This window comes from Agelaius phoeniceus, chromosome 30 (assembly GCF_051311805.1).
Source record: "Agelaius phoeniceus isolate bAgePho1 chromosome 30, bAgePho1.hap1, whole genome shotgun sequence".
Classification (NCBI taxonomy): Eukaryota; Metazoa; Chordata; class Aves; order Passeriformes; family Icteridae; genus Agelaius; species Agelaius phoeniceus.
The window spans coordinates 6,421,078-6,439,233 of NC_135294.1; the positions used below are offsets into that span (position 1 = coordinate 6,421,078).

Here is an 18,156-nt window from a genome sequence, read left to right on the forward strand (position 1 = left end):
GCAGAACTGGCCCTGGAGAGACCAATCCAGGCTGGGAACATGCAGGGAATGCAGAATTGTTCCTGCAGCTCCAATTCCAGGCTGGGAACATGCAGGGGGTGCAGAATTGGCCTGGAGAGACCAATTCCAGGCTGGGAACATGCAGGGAATGCAGAATTGTTCCTGCAGCTCCAATTCCAGGCTGGGAACATGCAGGGGGTGCAGAATTGGCCTGGAGAGACCAATTCCAGGCTGGGAACATGCAGGGAATGCAGAATTGTTCCTGCAGCTCCAATTCCAGGCTGGGAACATGCAAGGGGTGCAGAATTGGCCTGGAGAGACCAATTCGAGGGTGGGAACATGCAGGGAGTGCAGAATTGTTCCTGCAGACACCAATTCTAGGGCTCCCACCAGAGCAGGGAGTGCAGAATTGTTCCTGCTGGGAACATGCAAGGAATGCAGAATTGTCCCTGCTGGGATGTGCAGGGAATGCAGAATTGTTCCTGCAGCTCCAATTCCAGGCTGGGAACATGCAGGGAATGCAGAATTGTTCCTGCAGCACCAATTCCAGGCTGGGATGTGCAGGGAATGCAGAACTGTTCCTGCTGGGACATTCAGGGAGTGCAGAATTGTTCCTGCTGGGAACATGCAGGGAGTGCAGAATTGTCCCTGCTGGGACATTCAGGGAATGCAGAACTGTTCCTGCAGGGACGTTCAGGGAATGCAGAATTGTCCCTGCTGGGACATGCAGGGAATGCAGAATTGTCCCTGCTGGGATGAGCAGGGAGTGCAGAATTGCTCCTGCAGGGACATTCAGGGAATACAGAACTGTCCCTGCAGGGACGTTCAGGGAGCTCTGCCCCTGGCCCCGAGCTGGGTCCCTGCCCCTGTGCCCCCAGCAGCAGCTCCAGGCACAAACCAGCCCAGAGAGGAGCTGCTCCCTTCGGAGGGGCCGAATTCAGCTGCAGGCATGGAGAACAGCTCGAGTGCCTCATTTAAAGAGCTCTGTTTGCCCGAGCTGAGTCACACTTTCTTTGTTTCTTCTGTTAATCAAATGCATATTTTGCCTGTTTGGCTGTTTGTGCTGCAGATAACTTCCTGCCTCACTTTTTCATCGCTAATTGTGGCAGTGTCACCTCCTTGGCACTGCAGCCCGTGCTGCTTTTTGCAGATGTGCATGGAGCAATGTGGAATCATTTTGTGCTGAGCTTTGGAAAGCTTCTCACTAAAGCAATACAGCGATTAAAAAAGAAAGGAAAAAAACTTTTAAAAAATGCTAGCTGAGATGGCTGTCCTGGTTTTCTTGATCAAGAGCAGTTCTTTTGAACCAAAGGCTTGGAAATGGTGGAGGTGCTGCCTGCCAGAGCCATGGCACTGACATTAACAACCATAAATTTCAGAGACAGGAAAGTATTTGCGAGTTGCCAGAAGCGCTCACAGACGAAGTTTCTGCCTGATCCTCTGGAGTGTTTTGCAGCAGCTCCCACATTCCATCAGCAGAAATGACTTGGAATTACATAACCCTTTATTACAAAATCCTGGGCAAAACCCAGCGCTGAGACACTGGCTGCTTCAGAGTGCCAGTGGTCCTGATGCTCCAGGGGCAAGATTTATTTATTTTATTCAGTGGAAACATCTACCTGGCCTATTCATTTCCAGTCATTAATTGGAACAAGTCTATTGCTGCAAATGGAAAAAAAAAAACCCTGAATTTAAACAAACCCAGAGCATGATTTGTGCTGCAGAGAGCTTTTGTCAGCTGCGTTTCCCTGGAGGCTGAGCAGGATTGAAGGATTCCTCACATCTCATGGATGTGCTGTGTTGCACCTCTGAGCTAATGTAGCTTCAGCAGCTCCTTAATTCAAGTTCTGTCCTTAATTCAAGTTCTGAGCTGTCCCCCCACTGAAATCCATGAGTTGTGAGCCTCCCTCACAGGATTGTGGATTGGGGTGCAAACACAAGCTTTAAAGCAGGCAGGCTGGCCCCAGTGTCGGTGTCAAGGTACCCAACAAAAACCCAGCTTTGACAGCTCAGAATTCCTATTCCTGGGATTTTTTTCCTATTCCTGGGATTTTTTTTCCTATTCCTGGGATTTTTTTCCTATTCCTGGGATTTTTCTGGTGCAGAAATGAACAGGATCTGCTGTAAGAGTTTCCTTGGCCTCCGGTGGGATTCTGGAGGAGCATTTTGGCTTTTCAGCTGTTCCTGAGTACGGTGCACCCTCGGATCTGGTTGTTTAACCTCTGCTGAGAGATTTTCCTGTGGTGGAGCTGCTCCTCACGTTTCCTTTAACACTTTGATGGAATCGCAGATTGGTTTGGGCTGGGAGGCCTCTAAAGAGCACCTGGTTCCACCCCACGAGGTGAGGAACCTTCCAGAGACCAGGCCTCGTGTTCTTGGATGGCAAAATCTCAAACGGTGTCTACTTTCTCAATTTGGTCTCAAGATTTGTGTCATTTGTGGAGTAGCTTTGGGTTGTTATTTGGAGTAGCTTTGGGTTGTCATTGGGAGTAGTTTTATGTCATTGGGAGTAGTTTTATGTCATTTGTGGAGTAGCTTTGTGTTGTCATTTGTGGAGCAGCTTTGTGTTGTCATTTGGAGTAGTTTTATGTCATTTGGAGGAGCTTTGTGTGGTCATTTGGAGGAGCTTTGTGTTGTCATTGGGAGTAGCTGTTGGCTGCTTTAGGGTTGCTGTTTGCCCTTTAGAGGAGCTGTTGGCTGTTTTGGGGTTGCTGTTTGCCCTTTAGAGGAGCTGTTGGCTGTTTTGGGGTTGCTGTTTGCCCTTTAGAGGAGCTGTTGCCTGTTTTGGGGTTGCTGTTTGCCCTTTAGAGGAGCTGTTGCCTGTTTTGGGGTTGCTGTTTGCCCTTTAGAGGAGCTGTTGGCTGTTTTGGGGTTGCTGTTTGCCCTTTAGAGGAGCTGTTGGCTGCTTTAGGGTTGCTGTTTGCCCTTTAGAGGAGCTGTTGGCTGTTTTAGGGTTGCTGTTTGCCCTTTAGAGGAGCTGTTGGCTGTTTTGGGGTTGCTGTTTGCCCTTTAGAGGAGCTGTTGGCTGTTTTAGGGTTGCTGTTTGCCCTTTAGAGGAGCTGTTGGCTGTTTTGGGGTTGCTGTTTGCCCTTTAGAGGAGCTGTTGGCTGTTTTGGGGTTGTGTCCTCTGTGCAGGTGCTGAGCTGCTCAGGTGAGGGTCACACCAAGATAAGCCCAGTGCAGTGGAAGTTGGGCCTGGCTTCCTGGCTGCTCCAGCCTCTTGTGTTCCTGTGCTGCTGAGAGGATTCGTGGGCTCAGGCTCCACGTGCTGGAGGAGTTGGTGCCCAGGAATTAACAAATTCAGATCAATTCACGTACAGAACAATGAGGGAGCAGACAGATGCTGCTAAAAAGCCCAAACTGGGCAAACTGTCCCGTTTTTGTACCAATATTCTCCGTGTGATGAATTCCTGCAGCCTGTGCTCACCCCAGCCCTGCAGTGAGCAAACCTCCCCTCTCCCAGCACCACTGGAATATTTGGGGTTTCCCCAGGACCAGGCCTGCACCCAGAGCAAGGTGTGCATTTTTTTGGATGGCAGGAGCTTGCAAGGACGTGGAGGGACGATTTTTCCCTGTTAGCGTGAGGGCTGAGGGATGCCAGCAAGGCAGGGTGGAGGAATTTGTGCATTTTGGTGTCTTTTTGCCTGAAGGAACGTAATTAACTCCCAGTTCTGCCAACTGCAGAGAGCTGAGCTCATGTGTGAAATCCCTGCCAGTCAGGACCTGTGGATGTGGTTTTTTTTACCCAGGGATGCCTCTGGGATGAGCATTCCTGGTGGAAGGAATGGGCAGGAGCTCCCTTGCAGCCAGGACCCGGCGAGTGCCTGCAGCACTCTGTGCTTTATCTGCTGATTAATGGAAATTAAGTCACGGCTGCTTGTTTGTTAGTTGTTTTTCTGCACACCCCCTGCCAGCCAGGAGGAGAGGAATGTTCTTGGACTGAGGGGCTTGTCCTGCTCTGACCTGAGCCCCGTGGATCTGTGACCTGCAGGGTTTGGCAGGGAGCTGGCTGCTGTGGCACGAGATATCAGCATTTCCTCCAAGGATTGCATCACCCCTCGGAGCCTCCGTGCTCTGGAGGCCTTTCACAACTGCTCCTGCAGGCTTTGGGGAGGCAGAGGATGCTCTTGGGCTCGTTTGTGTTGTTTCTGAGGAGCTCAATGAAGAGGTGCTGCACAGCTCCTTAGGTGAACGGCATCTCTGAGACCTCTGGGAGTTAGCCCAAACACAGGCGAGCTCAAGGAGGTGTTTGGACCAACACCAGCCCCTGAACCAAGTGTCTCCAAGTGTCTCCATGTCCTCCTGCCGGCTGCAGAGCCCTTCACTCACAGGAGGCCTTGGTGTGAGAGCGTGGGCTGGGTTCTGATATCCCCGGATTGTGACCTGGATAAAGGCACAGGCGCTCCGGGAGGGGCAGCAGCAGAAACGGAAAAGTGGAGTCTAAAAAAGGGCAAGAAGGAGCAGGTTAGGGAGGCTTGAGCTGCTGCAAGTGCAGCTTTGGGTTCTGGAGCACCCTGTCCCAGTGAGGAGGAGGAGGAGGGCACTGCTGAAGGGGCCACTGCAGGGTCTCTGCACACCTGGCAGGTACAAAACACCAGTGCAGGTGCCCACAGAAGGCCTCACTCCCTTGTTAGAGAGAATCGTTTACTTGGGTTTTGTAGCCATGATTTTTTCTGAAAAATCCTCAGGAACAGAATGTAAACATTGATTATCTGCTGCTGTGGAATGCAACAGGTGCATCTGGCATTGGGCTCATGTGGTTGTTTCTAATTAATGGCCAATCACAGCCCAGCTGGCTCGGACTCTCTGGTCAGTCTCAAGCCTTTATTATCCTTCTTGTTTTTCTATTCTTAGCCAGCCTTCTGATGAAATCCTTTCTTCTATTCTTTTAGTATAGTTTTAATATAATATATATCATAAAATAATAAATCAGCCTCCTGAAACATGGAGTCAGATCCTCATCTCTTCCCTCATCCTCAGCCCCCTTTGAACACAGTCACAGGGTTTAATTTCCATCTATTGGGCCCTCCTCCAGAAGAGATTTTGGCATCCTCAGGACGAGTCTTTTCTTCAATTGCAAGTTTACAGCATCAGCCATTCAGCTGCAAAGCCTTGGCTCGCTGCTCGTCTCGGTTCTTTGGGGAATAGGAGGAGAGAACTATTTGAAAATTGGCTTTTCTTATCTTACAGTTGGACTTTAGAAACGCTCATCCTGCTCAGAGTTCTTGGCCTGGCTCCCTGTGCAAAGGAAGTGTCATTTACAGTGCGGCTGCTGAATGACACAGCCCAGGGAGGTGGGCACTGGGAGCTGATGCTGCTCTTGTGAGCTTTGCTCTGGCTGCAGAAATCCTGCTTGTCTTGGGTTGGCCCATTTTTGTGGTTTTTATTTGGTTTGCCCATTTTTGTTGTTTTTATTTGGTTTGCCCACTTTTGTTGGTTGTGTTGGGTTTGTCCACTTTTGTTGGTTGTGTTGGGTTTGCCCACTTTTATTGGTTGTGTTGGGTTTGTCCACTTTTATTGTTTTTATTAGGTTTGTCCATTTTTGTTGGTTTCATTTATTTTGTCCGGTTTTGTTGGTTTCGTTTATTTTCTTCATTTTTGTTGTTTTTACTGGGTTTGTCCACTTTTATTGGTTGTGTTGGGTTCGTCCGTTTTTATTGTTTTTATTGTTTTTATTGGGTTTGTCCATTTTTGTTGGTTTCATTTATTTTCTCCATTTTTGTTGGTTTCATTTATTTTCTCCATTTTTGTTGGTTTTTATTGGGTTTGTCCATTTTAGGCCGAGTGAAGAACGTGAGAATTCTCAAGTGTGATTCAGAAATTGCATTTGGGCAGGGGCTGCTGCTCCCAGCTCCTCGTGCCTGCCTCCAGATGGGTCAGGAAATGTGGGAATCTTCCCTGAGGTGCTTTTGGGAGGTGAATTTTTGGTCTAAAGTAACTGAAGCAGGCACTGATTGGGTTCTGATTAACCAACCTTGCCTCCCCAAGCCTTCTGACCCTTGCTATAAATTCAAGTGGTTTTTATGCCTCACCACCTAAAGACAATAGAAACTTCTTTTCCAGGCCCGTTGTAGGAAATGATTTGGGCCTGGAGTGCCTGTGGAATTCAAGCTCTGTGAGTTATCCCATCCATCCAGGGGGAATTTGCACCTGGGGCTGAGCTCTGAGTGTCTCTGCTCTCTCGATTTGGGGGTTGAGTTTCCTGCCTGAGAGCAAGTCCTGATCTTGTCACCCCTCACCTCTTACGATTCCAATTTTCCCACTGCCTGTGGTTTAGTTGGTTTATCAAGAGCTTTGCTGTTTGGTGTTCCTTTGTTCCTCTTTAATAAACATTTGTGTGTGGGGATGAGCCCTTGTGCCATGTCCTGGTCCGAGGAAAGACAGAAATGAAGAGTTCAGCACTGAGAGCATTTGCTGGTGATCCTGCCTGCTCTGCCTCTCCCCTGGCATGAAATAAATCATAATAAATAGCAATAAACCATAGCTTTATATGCTGGGGTTTATCCCTGAGCAGCCAGCCTGAGGACCTGCTCTGCCTCTCCCCTGGCATGAAATAAATCATAATAAATAGCAATAAACCATAGCTTTATATGCTGGGGTTTATTCCTGAGCAGCCAGGCTGGGGACCAGCTCTGCCTGTCCCCTGGCATGAAATAAATAATAATAATAAATAGCAATAAACCATAGCTTTATATGCTGGGGTTTATTCCTCAGCACCCAGCCTGAGGACCTGCTCTGCCTGTCCCCTGGCATGAAATAAATAATAATAAATAGCAATAAACCATAGCTTTCTATCCTGGCTTTATTCCTGAGCACCCAGCCTGAGGACCTGCTCTGCCTCTCCCCTGGAACTCCCAGAGCTGAGCCAGGACAGCTCCTTTGCCTTTTCTTCCTGGGAAGTGAAAAACCATCTCAAACGTTCACCTTTTCTTCCTCAGGCTGCAGATCAATGGATTTCTGTTGGAGCTGGAATGGTTATTTCCCCTGTAAATATTTCTAATTGTACTCAATGAATTGAATAAGTGATGACACATTTATTTTCCAACTCCAGGAAAGAAATTTTTTTTTTCCAATGTTAATATTCCAGTGTTCACAGAAGTGTTTATGCCAGAAGGGGCATTTTGTGCTGAAAGATTCTGATTAACCTAATTTTTCCCTCGTTCTTACAGCATAAAGGCGAATAATCCAAGCCCATTACATCCTGTGCTTTATTCTCCTGAGGAGCAGAATGAATTTGTTTTGTCTTTAACTGAGGTGTGAAAGAATTAACCAGAGCAGCTGAGATGTGGACTGAGGTGTCTCACTCCTCGTGGTCTCTGGCTCAGTGCAAACACTGGAGGAGTTGAATAATTCGTTCCTCCAGCTGTAATTCTCAGAACACGCCTGAGCTGCGAGCTCTGTGCAATGGTTTGGAGTGAGAGGGTGGAATTGGTCTAAAACACTGCCCAGAGACAGCTCCTCACTCACACGGGCTGCATTTGGTCAAGGCTGTGTTAAAGCCCAGCCCAACGGCCAAGGGCAGCCTCGGAGCCTTGCTGGAGGGTGTAGCCATGAGATTTCATGGAAAATCCTTCCCTTGGGAATTTTCCTCCTGAGAAGCTGAGAGGCCTCAGGAACAAAATGCAAACATTGGTTATCTGCTGCTGTGGGATGCAACAGGTGCATCTGGGATTGGGCTCATGTGGTTGTTTCTAATTAATGGCCAATCACAGCCCAGCTGGCTCAGACTGTCTCAGTCAGTCTCAAGCCTTTGTTATCATTCTTCTATTCTTAGCCAGCCTTCTGATGAAATCCTTTCTTCTATTCTTTTAGTATAGTTTCAATATATATTATATATTAATTAAATATTAAAATAATAACTATTATATTATATATAAATATTATATTATATATAAATATTATATTATATATAAATATTATATACAATAATTATACGTTAAAATAATATATAGTAAAATATTAACATTATTTTATAAAATATTCATAATATTATAATGTTATACTATTATAAAATTTTTTATATTTTATAAAATATTATAAATATTATATAATATATTATATATTATATAATATTTTATATATATAATATTATATATATAATATTATATATATTATATAATATATTATATATATAATATAATATATTATATATATTTTATAAAATATTATAAATATTATAAAATTATAATAAGATACTACTAATAATTATATGTTAAGATAATAAATCAAGCCTTCTGAACATGGAGTCAACATTCTCATCTCTTCCCTCATCCTGGGACCCCTGTGAACACGGTCACAGGAGTGGGAATTATTTTGATTTTAAGTTAAGTAGGAAATGTCAGTCCCAGTTTGATCTGGAGGAAGAGCCTGGGCAGTGAGTGCTGAACAGAGGAAATTCCTCCCTGAGCAGCATGGGGCAGAGCAGTGACCCTGACGTGTCTGTCTGTCTGTCTGTCACCCTTGTGTCCCCAGGTCAGGCAGTGTCCTGCACCACTGGAACGAGATCTACCACTTTGTGGAGCACCTGGCCCGAAAGTTCATCAGGTGAGGAAAGTTCATCAGGTAGGGAAAGTTCATCAGGTGAGGAAAGTTCATCAGGTGAGGAAAGTCCTGCAGCTCCCTGGAGGGGTCTGGTGCTGCCAGCCCAGCCCCTCATGTGCTGCTCCATGGGGAAATGTGGTGGGGAAAGGGCTCTTGGTGCTTTCCTCCCACCCTCCGTTCACTGCTCCTCCCCACCTTCCTGTTGTGGGCAAGAGGGAGAGAAAATAATTCCATTCATTCCTGCCTGCCTTGCCTGGCTCGGACCTGTGGGAGAGAAAATAATTCCGTTTATTCCTGCCTGCCTTGCCTGGCTCGGATCTGTGGGAGATAAAATAATTCCATTCATTCCTGCCGGCCTTGCCTGGCTCAGATCCTGCTGTCCCTGAGTTTGGGGCTGCAGGCACAGCCTGTGGCTCTCAGGCCCTGGCTGAGGAGCCCCTGGGGACAGGGGCTGGGAGCTGTTGTCACAAACGTGACCCATGTTGAGCCCTCCCTTGCCTCAGGGTGCATTTTAGCTCTTCTGGCTCTCGCAATCCCAAGGCTGTGGTACAAATGTCCCCCACATCCTTTACAGGGGTTCCCCAAGGTTTGCCTGGACTAACAAAGCCCGGGGCTAAGCACGTTTTCATCCTGCTGGGCTGGGTGTGGTTGTGCCACGCACCCTGAGCTCTGCTCTCACCTCCACATTCATCCCCTTTTTTCTCTCCTCCAGCCCTCAGCTGAGGATGTCCTTCATTGTCTTTTCAACCCGAGGGACAATTCTGATGAGGCTAACAGAAGACAGGTAAGGAGAGGGTTGAAGGTCCAGCAGCAGCCTCTGTGTCCTTGTGGCTTCCCTCGCCCTCCTCAGTGCTTCCCATCCCACTGGGAACGTGCTGTGCCTCCTCTGTGCTCCCCAATTTCCCACCCTGCCCTGCTAGAATGCCCCAAGGGCTCTCGGGGCAGAGGTTCCCTGATTAATGGATTCATTTCAGCTCCCAAATAAATGTCCTTCAGTCAGGGTTCCAGCTCACGCTGGTTTCCCTGGGGGAACCTGCACAAAATCCTGCAAAATTCAGGATTTTGTCAGAGGAGCAGAGGCTGGAACATCTCTGGGAGTGTCTCCTGCAGAGGGGTGAAATTCCCTTCCCTTAAAAGCAGCTTGGAAGGCAGAGGTGCCACCCACACCCCTGGCTGGAGGGAAATGTGATTTCCTCAGGGCCTGAAGGTGTGGCACAGCCAAAGAGAGTTTGGGGTGGATTTTTTGGCAATACCAGATTGCCTTGTTTGTCAAGTGTGTCCCTGCCACCCCCTTACAGACCCCCAAGTTAATCCCAGAAAAATCTACAGGATTAATAATTATTTTATTTTTTTCTTCTTTTTTTAATATTTTATTTTATTTTATTTTAATTATTCTGCCTTGCAAGGAGAGCTGGATGAGGTCCCTAAATCTCTCTCGCTTCCTCTGTTAACTTCATTGCCACGTGGAGCAGAAATATATGTTCCACATGTGTGGAGTGTGTAAGGCAGCATGTGTTTTACATCTCGGATGCCTGAAATCACACACCAGAGGGGAGGGGAGGGAGCTGGCTGCCTTCCTCAGAGCAGTGCACCCTCACTCCAGCCCTGGAAAGGTCCCTGAACCCAGCCAGGCTGAGCATCTCCTGCAGGGCCAGGGGTGCAGAGGGTGAACCAGCCTGGAGAGGCACGGGGGGGACCCTGGGCTGGCCCAGCCTCTGTGCCCTGCATGCCAGGACAGCCTGGGGGCACCTCTGCTTGGTGCCAGGACACCCTGGTGGCTTTGGTCCTGGATGTCACACAGTGCCACCAAAACACCCTGGGTACCTCACCCACCCCTGCTTGGTGCCAGGACACCCTGGTCCTTTGCTCCTGAGTGTCACAGTGCCACCAGGACATGCTGTGTCCATCACCCACCTCTGCTTGGTGCCAGGGCACCCTGGTGGCTTTGGTCCTGGCTGTCCCAGTGCCAGCCAGGACATGCTGTGTCCATCACCCACCTCTGCTGGGTGCCAGGACACCCTGGTGGCTTTGGTCCTGGATGTCACACAGTGCCACCAGGACATGCTGTGTCCATCACCCACCTCTGCTTGGTGCCAGGACACCCTGGTGGCTTTGGTCCTGGATGTCACACAGTGCCACCAGGACATGCTGTGTCCATCACCCACCTCTGCTTGGTGCCAGGACACCCTGGTCCTTTGCTCCTGGATGTCCCAGTGCCAGCCAGGACATGCTGTGTCCATCACCCACCTCTGCTTGGTGCCACGACACCCTGGTGGCTTTGGTCCTGGGTCTCTCTGAGTGTTACCAGGACACCCTGGTGGCTTTGCTCCTGAGTGTCACAGTGCCATCAGGACACCCTGGTGCTTTGCTCCTGGGTCTCTCTGAGTGTCACCAGGACACCCTGGTGGCTTTGCTCCCTGGTCCTTCTCTCCCGGGGGTCACAGCCCTGCCTTCCTTGCAGGGAGCAGATCCGGCAGGGCCTGGAGGAGCTGCAGAAGGTGCTGCCAGGAGGGGACACGTACATGCACGAAGGATTTGAGAGGGTAACTGGGGCAGGGGCTGGCTCTGCTCCCCGGGGAACCCTTGGGAATTCCCTGCTGGGGAGAGGGACCCTGTGTCCCTTTGCAGGGGCTCGGGGCTGGGGCTGCAAACCCTGCTCGTTTCTTGATTTCTGCTCTTTCAGTGGCACTGAGGCTCCGTGCCCAGGAGGGTGGGAAGGGGTCAGTCCCACCTGGCCTGGGTGGGGAGAGGCCACAGCTCACACCTGGGATGCCCAAATAACTGCAGACACCGTTCCCTTCTCCTCCTGGGCATGGCTTTCACGTATTTTCACAAGCTCAGGAGTTTCTCCAAAGCTGAGCTCCTGCACTGCCTCCCACGTGGGGTTTGGGAGGGGTTTGAGGGCTTAAAGAGCTGCCCCATCCCTGAAATGGGAACGCACAGACTGAGCTGATGCTTTATTTGCAGCTGGAATGGTTGACCTGGGGCTGCTGAGGGATATTTAGCACTGATGTTTAGGGATATTTAGGAATATTTAGGAATCGTTGATCTGGGGCTGCTGAGGGATATTTAGCACTGATGTTTAGGAATATTTATGGACATTGGCCTGGGATATTTCTCAGGGATGAAAGGGGATGGGGTTTTCAGAGAGGAGAACAGCGGGACACAGCTCTGGGGCTGCTTTGGCTGGTGGGACCAAACAAACCAATTGTTGGTTTATTACTGACAATCTTCTGCTCTGATTTCAGGCAAGTGAGCAGATTTACCACGAGAATGTTCACGGTGAGAGGCCCTTCTTGATCCACTGAATGGGGTTTTTTCTCTTTCTTTTTTGATTGATATTCTTCTTCCTTCTGAAGCACAAATAAATGGAGAAGCTGTTAGGGAAAAGATTTTTTAAACCAGCAATTATTAAAACCAGCGTTAAGTGCAGACAACTGAAAAAAATGTCCTTTCCTTCCCTGTAACTGATGTAAAAACTTTCTGGTTTGGAAGGGAAGGCTGCAAATGTTTAATGATGTTCCTGAAATGTTGCTCAGGAATCTTGAAGATTTTTTGGCCCTTTCCCCACCGTCTTTGTTTAAATCCCAAATGAGATTTTTGTCACCGGCTGAAAAAGCCCCTCTGGATTTCTGGAACTGAGAGCGGGAATAAAACCAGGAGCAAATTGGGATTTTGGTGGCTGCAGCCTCATTCCCTGGCCTGAAATGCCAGCAGGATGTTTTCTGAGGTGGTTTAACAAGCCAAAGGATGCTTTCTGAGGTGGTTTAACAAACCAAAGGTTGTTTTCTGAGGTGCTTTAGCAAACCCAAGGATGCTTTCTGAGGTGGTTCAGCAAACCCAAGGATGCTTTCTGAGGTGGTTTAACAAAGCCAGGACTAAGGAGGTTTGTGTGTTCAGGTTACAGGACTGCCAGTGTCATCATTGCACTGACAGACGGGGAGCTCCACGAGGATCTGTTTTTCTACTCTGAGAGGGAGGTAAGTGACTGCATAGGCAGGGGAATGTCTGGGCTGGCTGCTGGGAAGGCAGAGGGTGAGGAAAAGCCTTTTGCCCACTGTGAAATCTCCACTTTGGTGCTCTGCAGGCAGGAATCTGAAGGACACCCAGTGACAGCAGCAGCCTCTGAGCCACCCCAGCTGAGCCTGTTCAGGGGGAAGGAGAGGGGTTAAAACCTCCAGTTAAAAATAAACGCAGGAGGAGGAATTGTTCACAGCTGAAAAGTTTCAGTCTTTACTGGATTGCTCTGGGAAATGCTGAATATTCTCACTTTCACTTTCCCCCCCCTCTCACACAAAGTCACAGCTGCAGGAGGAGGGTGGTGGCTTCTGCCACATCAGAAAATCCTTCAGATCAGCCAGCCTGGCATTGCCACAAACATCCCTGAGGCTCAGGCACACATTCTCAGCATCCCCATTGAATGAGTGAGCCGTGCAAAATGTCACACAGTGGGGTGAGCCTGAGAGCTTTGCTGCAGAAGGTTCCTCTGCACACCCTCCCTGCAGAGACGAGCACTTGGCACTTGCCAGTCAAACCAGGGCCATCTAAACCTGGCAGAGGGAATTTCTGCACGGGTTTGCTATGGACGGAACTTTTCCTCTCAGTCTGTCCAAAGTGCAGCATTAAATCCAGTAGCAGCAAGGAGAATGGGTTTGTAGAGTAAAACCAACATTTGTCCTTTCTACGTCTCACAGAACTTTTCTGCTGCCCAATCTCGTGGCTCCTGCTTGGCTCTAACTGCAGCTCCGCTGGCTCTGGGGCTCTGAGGCCTGGCTTTGCAGCTGTTTTTGTGATTTTAAGGGTTCCCAGCCCGCTGGTGACCCTGCTGTGCCTCTGTCCCCTGCAGGCCAACCGCTCCAGGGACCTGGGGGCCACCGTGTACTGCGTGGGGGTGAAGGACTTCAACGAGACCCAGGTGAGAGCCCAGCCCTGGGAGCCTGGCAGAGCCTGGCCAGGGGCTCACGGGGCTCACAGCCCTGCTCAAGGCTCCTCCTGGGCTTTTCCTCTCCCTCTGCTCCTGTCTGAAGGGAGCACGGCCGGGTCCTGTTGGGTTTTGTCCCTTTCTCTTGAGTCTGCCCCTGTGCCTGCCCCAGCAAAGCCTGGCCAGGGGCTCACGGGGCTCACAGCCCTGAATCCCCTGCTCAAGGCTCCTCCTGGGGCTTTCCTCTCATTCTGCTCCTGTCTGAAGTGAGCCCCTGGCACAGCCGGGTCCCTTTGGGTTTTGGTCCCTTTCTCTTGAGTCTGCCCCTGTGCCTGCCCCAGCAAAGCCTGGGCAGGGGCTCACAGCCTCTGGGCAGGGGCTCACAGCCCTGAATCCCCTGCTCAAGGCTCCTCCTGGGGTTTTCCTCTCTTTCTGCTCCTGTCTGAAGTGAGCCCCTGGCACAGCCGGGTCCCTTTGGGTTTTGGTCCCTTTCAGCCCGGCCATCCCCTGCCTGCAGCCCCAGGGCTTGGGGGGCAATCTCTGCTCTCCTGGAAGCTGCAGAGAGGCCCTGGTGCCCCTGCCAGGGGGGATTTACTGGAACAAGCCCTGGCCTCGAAGCTGAGCCTGCTCCAGCAGATGCGTGGGGAGCTCTGGTTAACCCTTGGTGTGCTGCTGGCAGTGATGGCCTGGCTGCCCTGGCCTCACCACCTCCTCAGGAAGGCTCCTCCTCATCGTCACAGAGGTTTCTGAGTGCTCCTCTGGGACCTTTCAGCCTCCACTCAGAAAACATCCCCTGGTGTCTCCCTGGGCCCAGTATCGAATCCCTGGCCTGACAGGAGAGCTGGACCAGGAAGAGTCAAGGTTGGAAAATGCCTCCATGATTGTGGAGCCCAACCTTTTTTGGGTTCCTGTTGGCCCTGAAGATCATTAGCCCCTGGGCACCAGTGAAAGCCACACTCTGCCTTGGCTCCAAGGCTCTTCTGATCCCTGATCTGAAAAATCCCTGATTTAAAAAGCCAATCAGGCTAACAGGACAAACATTTTCCTGCTCAATAAACCGCAGCACGGGGGCAACCCAGAGAGAGCAGCTGAGTCTTGGAGGGTTTTATTTGTGAGCCAGTTAAACTGGAGAAGTCTTAATTATCTGCCTGCAGGCTAATTGATGTCACCCTCTGCATTTCTGTTCCATTTCTCCCCCTGTGGCAGCTGGCCCGGATTGCTGACAGCAGAGATCATGTCTTCCCTGTCAACGATGGCTTTGAGGCCCTGCAGGGCATCATTGACTCTGTGAGTATTTTCCACCCACTCTTCGCACTCCTGGGGTCACCCTGAGCTTGGCTTTCACCAGGGCCTGCTGGAAAATAATTCACTGAAGCACTCAGGCCAAGGGAAGCAGCCTTGCTCTGTGCTAAAATGCTGCTTTGGGGTGGAATTTGTCAATAGGGCCCAGGTTTCCCCTTTCTCTGTGGTGCCTTGGGAAGGCTGGGCTAGAGCAGAGTTACAGAATAAAGCAGGGATTTACTCAAAGGATCTCCTCCATGGATCCACCTTGGGCAGCACAGGAGCCCAGCCAGGGCTGCACCCAAGATCAACCAAAATGGGCACGAAATGGACCCAAGATGAACCAAAATGGGCACAAAATGAACCCAAGATGAACCAAAATGGGCACAAAATGAACCCAGGACAAACCAAAATGGGCAACTGGTCACGAGGTCTGTCACTTTTATAAGTTCTGCTCCATTTGCATATTGGAGTTAATTTCTTAATTACAGATTTCGCTTATGAAGTCCCATCCTGCTTGTTTTTTCCTCTTCAATTCACATTGTTTCTGCTCTTGGGCCTGAGCTTTGGGTGGTTGTCCTTGGTCCCCAGCTGGAGAAGGAATTGTTTTGTCTCCCTCCCCCCCATTTTTTTCCCCCCCATTTTTTCCCCCCCCATTTCCCCCCCCCATTTCCCCCCCATTTTTCCCCCCCCATTTTTCCCCCCCCATTTTTTCCCCCCCATTTTTTTCCCCCCCATTTTTTCCCCCCCCATTTTTTCCCCCCCCATTTTTTCCCCCCCCATTTTTTCCCCCCCCATTTTTTCCCCCCCCATTTTTTTCCCCCCCATTTTTTTCCCCCCCCATTTTTTTCCCCCCCCATTTTTTCCCCCCCCCATTTTTTCCCCCCATTTTTTCCCCCAGTTTTCCCCCCATTTTTTCCCCAGTGCTCTCACATGCACATGGAACCCAGCCCTGCTTTGTTGGTTTTCCTGGCACTGCCTGAGCTCTCTGGGACAATCAGGTGCCGCATTTCATTTATTTCAGAGAGCAGCACAACAACAACAGCACAGCAATGCTTGGCCTCCCAGCCCTGCATTCCCTCTGCAGCTGTTTTTAATGAATCCCAGCTCTGCCTCCCCTTCCAGTTGAGATTTTTCAGCCTCCAGGCCAGCCAGGAGCTGCTCCAGCTGAGAAGGGAGAGAAAATTCCCAGTTTGGGAAGGAGGGAAGGGCAGGGATGGATCCCTGCAGCAGCCTGGGAGAAAGGAAGAGGTTTTGTGGGTGAAAGGAATGGCAAGGAGGGCATTGATCGCCCCCAGAGGATAACAAACAATCTGTGGATTCCTCTTCCAGCTGGAAAATCAGGTCCCTCTTCCCTTGCCAAAAGGACCCCTGTGCTGCCATTGTAATTTTGGTCCTTTTGCACTAATTCTGCCCGATGTTCACTCGAAGTCAGGGCGTGTGCTTGGAAACTCAATCTAAATCAAAATAAATATTGCAGCTGGCACTGTGGAAGTGTTTAGGGACAGATTTTAGGGCCATGTAAAGGGACTGGCCTGGGATACCTGCATCATCCACCTGCCATTCCCCCTCTGAGCCAGCAGGAATGTTTGTAAATGGCTGAGCAGAAGTCACTCACCTCAAATTTAATCACGGGGGGGTTTTACTTCATTTTAAAAAGCGCTGATTGTGTTTTACATTCTCTGTGTTTTTCCTCATTCTGTCTCCTTTGAACTCTTCTATTTCAAATTCTCCTGTTTGCAATTCTTCAGTTCTGTTCTCAGCTGCTGACTTTCTCTTTTTTCCTGCTCGGCAGTTGCTGTAAAACCTTGTTCCTGCAGAACCTTGTTCCTGCAGATCTCCTCTCTCCTCGCCTGTCGGGCTGCACCAGCTCAGGGCACGCTGCTCCTTCAGCCCCTCGGTACTTTCAGCTCTGCTTTCTGAGTAAAGCTTCTGCCTCGATGTGTGAATCCTTCAAATTCCTGTCCAAACGTTCCAAAAAGCAAGGCCTGGCTCTAGGAGTGGCTTTTGCAATTAGGTATAAACAAAAACCAAAAACTCTCTTTTTCCTTGCAGGGTTTATTGCATTGGTTGCTGTTCTTCCCTTACAGATGTTTCAATTTAAAGTCGGGAAAATAGTTTTCATGCTGGATTTGAGTCACCCAGGGATGCTTGGCTGACATTTGCTGGCCTCTTGGAGCTGAGCTGAGCTTTGCTGAGCCCCCAGCTCTGCCCAGGCTCAGCTCAGGCTGGGCAGGAGGAGCTGGGGCTGCTCTGCAGCCTGGGGAGCTGCAGCCCCTTGAGGGAATAAATAAATGAGAAATAAATAATAATAAAACAAATAATAATAAATAAATAAATAATTAAAATAAAATTCAAAATAAAAATAAACATAATGAATAATAAAAGTAAATAATAGATAATAAAAATGAAGAATTAATAACATTAATAATAGATAATAAATAATAGAATAAATGATAATTGATATATAATTAATTAAATAAATTATAAAATAAAAATATAAATAATAAATAAAACTAAATAATAAAAACAAATAATAAAGAATAAAATAAAAATAAGTAGTAACATAGATAATAAATGATAAATAATAAATAAACAAAACTAAATAATAAAATAAAAATAAATAGTAAATATAAATAATTAATACCATAGATAATAAATAATAGTTACTAATAATAGATAATAAAATAAATAAATAATAATAATAATAATAAAGATAATTAATAAAATAAATAATAAATAATGCCTCTGCCCCGAGAGCCAAGCCTGAGCCAAGGAAATCCCTTCCAAAAGTGCCTAAAGCCAGGGCCAGCCCTCCCAAAGCCTCTCTGCTCCTTGAGCCTGGCTTCAACCTGGCTTAAACGTTGGAGAATTGTCTGAGCTTTGGTCTGAGCAGCCTCGGGGGCGCCCTGGCACAAATCAGGTTAAAGACAGAACTCCCAGCCCCTGGGGTGGCTCTGCGGGGATTTCTGGGCTGATTTAGGCAAAGCTGAACAGTTCAGCTTAAACTGGGGGTGTTTGGGTGGGAGGGAGCTGGGGCTGCCCGGGAAGGGAGGTGATGCCTCCACAGCCCCGGGGGCTGCAGATAATCAGCAAAAATTCCAGAATTACTGCAGAAAATGGGGCACAGGGCCCTGGCACAGCCCCAGGGGGGCACTGGGACCGGTTTGGGGGATGCAGGGTGGGGAGCCCAGAGCTGGAGCTGTGCCCCCAGCCCAGATTGCTCTGCTGGGTCCGAGGGTCATTGTCACTTCTTTATTTCCATCTCGGTCTCCATGGAAACCAGGCTGAGGAATTCACGTTTTGTCTCTCTCAGATTTTGAAGAAATCCTGCATAGAGATCCTGGCAGCAGAGCCCTCCAGTATCTGTGCAGGGGGTGAGTATGAGCGAGGCCATGGCTCTCCATTGCCTA

The 18,156-nt window shown here is 49.0% G+C and overlaps 1 protein-coding gene across 3 annotated transcripts in view; it reads left to right on the top strand.

Moving 5' to 3' along the window:
• The window catches only part of ANTXR1 (ANTXR cell adhesion molecule 1), a 46,551-nt gene that overhangs the window by 1,292 nt on the left and 27,103 nt on the right, over positions 1 to 18,156 (top strand). For all 3 annotated transcript variants that reach the window (XM_077191662.1, XM_054650665.2, XM_077191661.1), the window contains exons 2-9: positions 8,473 to 8,544; positions 9,254 to 9,325; positions 11,003 to 11,084; positions 11,790 to 11,823; positions 12,442 to 12,521; positions 13,388 to 13,456; positions 14,669 to 14,749; positions 18,060 to 18,120. In XM_077191662.1, coding sequence (XP_077047777.1) covers positions 8,473 to 8,544; positions 9,254 to 9,325; positions 11,003 to 11,084; positions 11,790 to 11,823; positions 12,442 to 12,521; positions 13,388 to 13,456; positions 14,669 to 14,749; positions 18,060 to 18,120 — 551 coding nt within the window. The remainder of the gene's footprint in view (positions 1 to 8,472; positions 8,545 to 9,253; positions 9,326 to 11,002; positions 11,085 to 11,789; positions 11,824 to 12,441; positions 12,522 to 13,387; positions 13,457 to 14,668; positions 14,750 to 18,059; positions 18,121 to 18,156) is intronic.